This window comes from Simochromis diagramma, unplaced genomic scaffold, assembly GCF_900408965.1.
Source record: "Simochromis diagramma unplaced genomic scaffold, fSimDia1.1 OVJJ01000477.1, whole genome shotgun sequence".
NCBI classification, from domain to species: Eukaryota; Metazoa; Chordata; class Actinopteri; order Cichliformes; family Cichlidae; genus Simochromis; species Simochromis diagramma.
In genome coordinates, this window is record NW_024387300.1 from 387,492 (window position 1) to 396,296 (window position 8,805).

Below are 8,805 nucleotides of genomic sequence, written 5' to 3' on the forward strand. Positions count from 1 at the left end.
AGAGAGAGCACGCCTTCATTCCTCTGCACACACCCCACAATCCCACTACGTGTGTGTGCGTGTGCGTGTTATAAGCAGAAAATACACTCTGACTCTCGGTGAAGTGACGGCTGTCACGCTGCTCCCAGTTTTCCCTGACTCAGCAAAAACAGGAAGGAGGAGGAGAGTGATGGAGAGGCTGAAAGGTGGCAGAGGATAGGGAGCGAAAAAGGAAAGATATTAAGAGAAACGCTGGGTTTGAACTAATCGGTAAGAGTTGAAAAAAAGACTAAATGAATTCGTTTCTGAATTGGGGAAGCGGAGAAATGATGGACTCTGACATGAGGTACACAGTATATGACAGCAGTGAGAGCACGTGTTCAGGTGGAATTTGCAGAAATGACTGTTAAGAATAACTAATGAACTGACAAGTTAGTGTATGAGCGTGCGACAAAATGCGAGCAAGAAGGTTGAATGCTCGTAATTCTATTCATGACGGAAGGTTAAAGTCCTGCGCTGCAAAGAACGGAACAAGTGAAAATAGATTTTAAGCAGTAAGACTCTTCAGAAAGAAAAACTAAGAAGCGCTCCATGTCCCTGTTCAGTCGTTTGACTCAGGCACAAAAACACACAACGACTGGGTAACGATTGCTTTCAGGTGCTGTTATGAGCTACAGTGAAATGTGAAGCTATTAGATTTTTACTGTTTTAGGTGTTTGAAATCCAAAAATGACAAAGTGTCACACCTAAAGCTTGGTGTGATCTTGACAGTGCAGGGAAAAAAACTTTTAAAATTCAATAAATCATAAAGTGTGCGTCCATGCGAACAGGTACAACCGAATGCTTAAAGATGAAGCTGCAGATCCAGATGGGCGATTTTATGCCTCCAGCAATTTACAGGTCTTTACTGTGTGGATCCCCCCCCCCCCCCCCCCACACACACACACACACGAGAGAGAGAGAGAGTTATGATATGTGTTTGAAGTGAGCCGATACCCAGCGGGCCTGACGGCCGTGTCGCATCAGCACCAACGCGGGCTGGCATGCGTCTAAACCCACGGTGATTCCACCCTGAGAGGAGAAAAGACCACTTAATGCTGCTTAGTACGCGCGCAAACGTACGCACGCGCAGACACATAAACGTACACAAACGTCGTGGACATCCCGGGTATCTGGGAAAGCTGCCCTGTGGACGCGCTCAAAACACAGTGAGTGAGAAAGAGTCGTTGGCGAGGATCAGAGACCCCGGCTTCATCCATCCGTCACCGACTGAGCAGGAGCGCGGAGGCCCGCTGACAGGCGACCAGAGCCGGTGCAGCAGAGCGGAGGAAAGGAAGAGGGTGGCCTCTCTCAGCCAGTCACTCTCTCTCTCTCTCTCCCTCTCTCTCACGCACACACACAAAGAATCTGGAAGTCTGGACCCTGATGCAGGAGATAAGAGCAGCTTTCTGTGTCCACAAGGCTCTGCGTGATCGGACAAACCAGAGCAGAGCGGCGCTCCTGAAAAACACCGAAGTGCAATTATGGAACGATTCATAAAAGTTACACGACTGAAATTGTGTAAAACGTTTCCGACTTTACCCTTAAAAATATAAGTAGGTAATAATAATAATAATAATAATAATAATAATAATAATAATAATAGTTCCAGCACGAATATAGTGCCAACTTTGCTTTTATATTATGAGTTTTTCCTCTTTATTTCTTTTTTTATTTAAAAAAATCATTTATTGTATTTCTTTTTTCTTTTTTAATTTCCATTTAATTTTTTAATATTTAATTGTTCAATATTTAATTATCTAACATTTTTCTATTATAGTTTAAGCGGCTATAAATATTTCGACATTGTTATTAAATCGTTCAGCTCTTTTGCTGCTCTTTCGCTAATTAGAGCCTTTGGTCAGTTTTAATATCCCGCAATCGAACATTATTATTTTACAAACACGGACATTGTGACCTGAGAAAAATAAAACCTTGCTAGACTTCTGACCGTTTTATAAATAATTCATAAATCTCTTTTTTTCTTATAGGAAATAAAAGCTGTTGTTAGAGAATGATGGCAGCGGCAGTCACTGGCACGGATTTGGGACAGAACTTTTTATTAAACATTATGAAAACAAGATTCTCAACAACGTTCCACTTTGTATGGTTTTCACTTGTTGACAGTCAGGACACGTTCATTGAATAAATATAGAAATCATATGTACAGATATAAATTTACAGCACTGTGCAGAAGTTGGTTTGCATTTATTCCCCGCGTTCTTTAACTTCACATTTTTTGAAGCTCTTGTTGCTTTCGGTAAATATGAGAAAAATTGAGATTTACACAAAAGACCAAAAAAATCTAATTAAAATAAGAAAGATAGGTGAATAGAATCTGATGTTTGTCTACATACTGGAAATGCTTAATTTGTTAATAATTCGCAAGAATCGACTTGTATTGTATATCTCCCCTTTTTTGGTTCCCATAAAAAGATACAAAATTGGAAGAATCACATTTTTTCTCAGTTTTCTCTTCAGCTTGTTGTTGTTTCCCCTGACATCCTGATCAAACACTTCCAGTCTCTCTCCCTGCACGGTTCGCCCTCCAACAAGTAGTCTGTGCATCGGGCACTTCTGCACAATATTGCACATATATCTATGCAGCAGGAACCAGGGGTTTCTTGTTGACAGAATAATGCATGGAGTTACTCCAAGAACAGGAAGCTCTACCATCAGACTTTTCTATTAGCGCTCATTAAGACTGCAGTTTAAACCCACAGCCCCTGCAAGACGTTTGATTACAATATTAAACGTAAAAAAGGAAAGAAAAGAAACAAAAAAGAAACCCTAAGTCTTTTTTAATCGTCGGGTTGGTGCATAGAATTTTAGCAGCGAATGCAGTCCATGTAATAACTGAGGGTTTCCCCCTCACAGAATTTACATCCAGGGTTGTTGTTTTTTAAACAGATCAAAAGGTCCTATGAGTAGAAAACAAAATGTCCAGTTTGATCTCTTCTTAGTGCAGTTTAACATTACACATGTTCAGTAGAAGGAGGACGAGGATATCATAGACGATTTGCATGCTGTTACATACAAACATTTGTATTTAAGACATTTCGAAGAATCCAAGCAACAAAAAGCAAGTTGTTGTTTTAAAAAGAGAGAAAGAGAGAGAGGGTAAAATAACACAGGTTACTGCTTTTCTCTACACAGTATGTACAGGTGGAAATAAATACAGTCTAAAATCTGGCTCAGTTAATCTCTTTTTGTCATGTTTTTTTTCTTTTTCTTTTTTAAAACAATAGAAAAATTGATTGAAAATAGCAGTTAAAGACGCATCCAGTTTTTACGCACTACAGCAGATTGTTCTCCATTTTTTTCTCTCCTTGTACCTCTCGGGGTGTAGGATGGAAGAGGGGGTCATTGGCTTTTTATTTTTCCGCATACCCAGGCCTTACTGATGGCAGAGAAAGAGGAGGAAGAGGAGATGCGAACCGTGGGCCATGCTTTCCATACACGTGGAAGATTCGGGGAGAGGTTACCATACATGTCCTGCATGCAGGGTTGCAAATGGGGGAGTTGGGATGGAGGGATTATTAGACTTGCATTATTGAAAAGTCTCTGCATTACAGGCTTATAAACAGTCTTTCTTCGCCGGTGGTGTATTGCTTCTTCTTTTCAGTTCATTCAGACTTTTCCCCCTTTAAACAGAACACATTTGCCTCGTTTTTAAGACCAACCCCGCTGCTCTCTCTGAGTTAAGACAGTCACGTGTCATATTAGTTCAGTAAGACTCGTGATTAGCTTCTGCTGCACCGGAGGATACACAAATAAAAGTCTACAGGCTAACAGTGATCCCAAGTGCCCACCTGACAGGCTGCGGCATTCTTACAGAAGTTTCGCCTAAACATGTTTAAGACTGAAAATCGCGTCCGTGCACGGCTACTGCTTAAGTCTTGTGAGTGGAGGAAAAAAGTGTAAACAAAATAGAAACGAAGAACAAACGTGAATGAATGTCTGCGTGAGGCGCTACAGGTCAGCAGTCCCTCTCACATGAAGAACTCGGCGTTAGCTTGTTTCCCGGACGGATCTCTCGTGTTCGCGGGTCCGCCGGCATTGTAGGTCCGGCTGGCCAGCTTCTCGTACTTCTCCTTGTATAGATCCCTCTCCTTGACCAGGCGCGCCACGTCCTGCTTCAGCTGTTCCACTTGGTTCTGCAGGGTGCACTTTTCGGTCTCCAGCATGTGCCTCTGCTGCACGCGCTTGAAGCGGCAGGACTGCGCGTAGCCGCGGTTCTTGAGCGTGCGCCTCTTCTGCTTCAGGCGGATCACCTCCTCCTTGCTGAAGCCTCGGAGCTGCCGGTTCAGCTCCCGCACTGTCATGCTGACCAACTGCTCGTCCGAGAAGCGATCTTCGAGGCGGGCGTGGTGGCCGTGGTGGTGGTGGTGGTGGTGGTGATGCGCTTGGTGATGGTGGGCCGCCGAGGCCGCGGAGAGGTCCTCGCCAACGTACTGCTGCCCGCGGAAACCCTCGTAGGTCTGGTGGTGGTGGTGGTGGTGCGCGTTGCCGATGAGGGCCTCCACCGCGTCCTCCGGCGTCAGGTTGAGCGCCTCCGGATTGATGTGGTGCTGGTAGCTGGGGATCCAGTACAGGTCCTCCAGCTGGGGCTTCCCCCCTGTGCTGTGATTGTTGTTGCCGCCGCTGTTGTTGCTGCTGCCGTTGCTGCTGACGCCGCTGGCGAGGCCCTGGTTCGGCTGCGCGCCCGGGCTCGGGGCGCAGAAGCTGGGCGAAGAAGGCACGGAGGAACAAGGGGTGCTAATCGGGGTGGAGGAGAGGGAGCCCGACGGGAGGCGGTGGCAGTAGCGGTCGGCCTCCGGCGGCTCCTTCTTGACCTCGAACTTCATCAGGTCAAAGTCGTTGACATACTCGATGGCCAGAGGGCTGTTGGGCAGCTCTGCGCTCATGGCGAGGTCGGTGGCCATGTCAGTCCATGCGACGACTCCTGCCCTCACAGCCAAACCGACGGCGGGCAGTCCTCTCGGATACAGATTGTGGAGAGGGATAAAAGGTTGTATGGTGTATAAATAGACACACGCACACGCCCGGTGCGTGGGGCTACTGCAGGGCCAGCAAGCGGGTAGAAAACTTATTAAGGTTGTTTGTCCCTAAGTAACTTCTATTTATAGTGGCGTGAATATACCTCTGCATGTAAATGAACTTGTACACCTGCCAGTTCGCCTCCGCTCCCTGCTCTTGTTGACAACTTATCCCAGGTCAAATGCACGCTTTAATACCAGGAGCCCCCCGGGGTGCTTGAAACTCGAGCCCAGTGAATTTGGAACCACCAACCTGTCCTGTCCTCGCTTCACCTCTGCAGCCCACTTGCCTCCCTGTGATTTACAGTCCTCGGTTCTGCTCGATCGAGTGACAGGAACAGATCTCTTCTCCTCCGCTCTCCGGCCGTATTAGAAATATTTTCCAAGCATCCCTCCGCGCCTCTCGCTGTTTACAAGTTGATCGCGAGCTCCTGTAGGCTGCTGGCTCGAGTCACTGCAGCATGGCCCGGACTTAAAGTTTTTTCTCATACAGTCACATCTAGCAGTGTGGCGCTGGGAGCTGCTCGGGGTTGCGTGTAAAAAAAAAAATTAAAAAAAAATAAAGATTTACCAAAAAGTCCCAGGAATCCACAAGCCGGTATGGCACGCGTGCGGATGGTTACAGAGCCCGTGGGATTCAGATGAAGTTGCGAACAGTTCTCTTACTTGCAGGGACAGGAGGAGGCTTGTCCCTGGTTCTTGTGGTCAGTCCATTTATGAATTTAAACAGCCTACTTACAGGCTCGATCCCCTCGGTGCTGCCCCCCCTCCTCTCTCTCTCTCGCTGGGTCGCACTGTTGACCTTTCGTGTGGAATTTTATACAAGAGGTGATAAATTCCAGCTGTTTTGTGTCTGACGGCCCTCACAGAGCTCCTCACAGCAACAACGCAGTGTAACTGAGTCGCTGGAAGGCACTCTGCAGTTATAAAGACAGCGTGGCCCCCACGACCCTCCCACACGGAGGTGCGACGGGCCAATGAGGAGGAGCTGGCAGCCGTGCATTTGCATTCTCCTATAAGGGAAGAGCCTCCCAATTGTCTAGCAGCGGCCGGCCGAGGATAGCCGAAAGCAGCCGAAGGGCGGTGGGTGGGGTGGGGGGGGACACGAAGGGGAGAACAGGTGCAGCAGATCCCCCCCTCTAGTGACCGAGCAAACGCTACTGCACGGAAGAGCGCACGGAGTAAGAGAAGAACTACCGGAGTTTCTCGGAGGGAAACATGTTTACTCAGAAAGGAGAAAGACTTGTGAGCGAAGCGGTCTGTGATGTAAAGAGGCTGCTGAGAGTCCCAGCAAGGAGAACGACCTCCACCTCTTTCATTTCTGATATCTACATCCTGCAAACATGCAGCAACTTTATGGAGGTCTGTTTCACCCCCTTATAGGCGGGGAGCTCCTGTAATGATACCCGTTTTACACTTTTTACATTTGAGCTTCATGAATGTAAGAAGGTGTGTGTGTTACTGTTTCCCCGGGATCACTATATAATCATTTGTAGAATTTGACAGCCAGTACTTTTACGGAGTTCATAAATCCAGTACGAATCGATTACAATTCGTGACTATTTCACGAACTGCCTTAAGACCGGGAATATACCCGGTAAAAAATATATATATATATATATATATATATATATATATATATATATATATATATATATATATATATATGTGGGCCACGTGGAACAACATAGTTCTTTAAAAAGGTAGTAAAAGAAAGGACAAGCAGGAGAAATCCAGCTGAACTATGGATTAAGTAGTAGAACAAATAATTTAAAAAAAAAAGCAAAGAGAGAATTTCAAACTGCTACTGGAAAAATAATAATAATTTAAGAAAAAAAGTCCAGGTTTAAGTGTGGGAGCGCACATCAAACGCATAAAACAATGAGAAGAATGTATCAGACCCACTGTCCATTTCCAGATCCCGGACACACCACACACATCCAAATCTATCAATCACCGATCGATTTAAGGCCGCGCGCCCCTTTGCCAAAAAGGGAAATCAATCCGCGTTTCCGCAGGTCCACGAGGAGGCCGCGGAGTATCTGCGCGCGGGGTTAAGTAAGATTGGACAGGCTCTATTTTCATTCGCAATTAAGCACAAATTGCATCATCTCAGCTCATCTCCGCAGATCCACGCATAATTAAACCCTGCGCGCGTCTCCATCTGGGACGCATAAGTCTTTTTTTGTATTATTAATTCGGCGGGGGTATAACAGCAAGGCTGAGCAGGATGAGATGTCGATAAGCATCATGGGAATAGGACTTAAACGGAGCATCGCTGCACCTGACCCGCTTAGCCTCCTCAGCAGTGGCCGCATCCCAGAGGACCATCTCACCGACACTTGAGTGATACATGTGCGGGAGAAAGTGCCGATCTGCGGGAAAAACAGGTGGCAGTAAGTTTAACTTGGTCAGATGTGAAAAGCAAAACCTTGCACAGCTGCTGAGCTTAACTTCCAGTCCGAAGCGGCCATGAAATACGCGCCCCCTCTGCCTCAAATCTGCTGGCAACGATGAAAAGAAGAGTGTGAGATGAAGGGACGGAAATCATATCAAGGTATTTCAAGTTTAGGTGTGCTAAGTCATTATTAGAGGGTTTAAAAAAAATCTAATAAGCAGGAGCTGGCCCTCAAACGCCAAGCTAAGCAGTCTGCATAGAAATAGCGCATTTAAGAAGATCTGCTGTGTCCATTCATTGTCAGGGGAAGGGGAGTGTCTGCGGCCGAGGGCTTGAGACATAAATTTTTGAAGTCAGGGTTTTCATTGTGTCTTTGCATACTGGGACTTCGCTGCAAGTGCAGTTCTACCGATTTAAGCAAAATGGACATCAGCAAGGTGGTGGATCTATGAGGATCACTTTGAGCCAAGGTAGCCAGCATCCAGACCAGCTCCGGGAGGTGGCTGAGGGTTATCTGAGGCCTTTGGGGGTTTTGTCACTAATGCCGCTGCAGAGGAATCAGATTTAATTGTGCAAGGAAAGGATATGACACACACGCACACATGCATGAGCATTAAGAGTGAAGTTGATAGGGGGCTTACTTTAGACAGCAAGTTTTGCCACATTTCCAAGGCCTGGCATGTATAGAAATCATGTTTGTTCCCCACGGCGATGAAAAGGATTCAAAGAAGCAGAACAACAATTCAAACAACACACACATCTGTTTTGCTCTGAATTTCAGCTCAGTGCGAGACTTGACACCGTGCCATCACTGAGTCCAGAGACACTCGTAGAAAGACCAAATCACACAACACAACTGTTCCCACCAGCATGCACATTCTTATGGCTGCTGTCCGAACAAGCGAGTGAACTCAGCACACTAAGAAATCCATTAGCGATGATCACAGAAACTTTGGGAAAAGAGAAACTCTAGTTTTCCTGTGGAAGAAATTCAGAAACATTCAGTTTGCTAAATGCATTGTGTGAAAAATGGAAAGACACCAAGGAAAGGAAAGCTAAATTAGGATGAGGTGCTGGATGGAGAGATGAAAGTGACAGTGTCAACTTCAGAGGGAGTTCAGTGCCAGCAAACTGCATTTATTTAAGTAATTTGTTTTTATCAGTTTTGGCTTTTTGTTGTTAAAGTTTAATTATTATACCTAAGAAAATGTAAAATTATTTGAGAGTTAAAGGGGTAAAAGATATTGAAATTTACTTTATATATTTATACTTTATATAGTTTTCTTATATTGAGTTATGTTTACTTTTGTCTAAACACAGTAAAATTCTGCTCTTGCTTCATTTATAATT

The 8,805-nt window shown here is 45.5% G+C and overlaps 1 protein-coding gene across 1 annotated transcript; it reads right to left on the reverse strand.

The window, feature by feature from the left end:
- Positions 1-2,822: 2,822 nt before the first annotated feature.
- On the reverse strand, positions 2,823-5,943 carry mafaa (v-maf avian musculoaponeurotic fibrosarcoma oncogene homolog Aa). The gene has a single exon (XM_040004111.1). The coding sequence runs from the start codon at positions 4,941-4,943 to the stop codon at positions 4,011-4,013; it is 933 nt and encodes a 310-aa protein (XP_039860045.1). The 5' UTR covers positions 4,944-5,943; the 3' UTR covers positions 2,823-4,010.
- Positions 5,944-8,805: the final 2,862 nt, after the last annotated feature.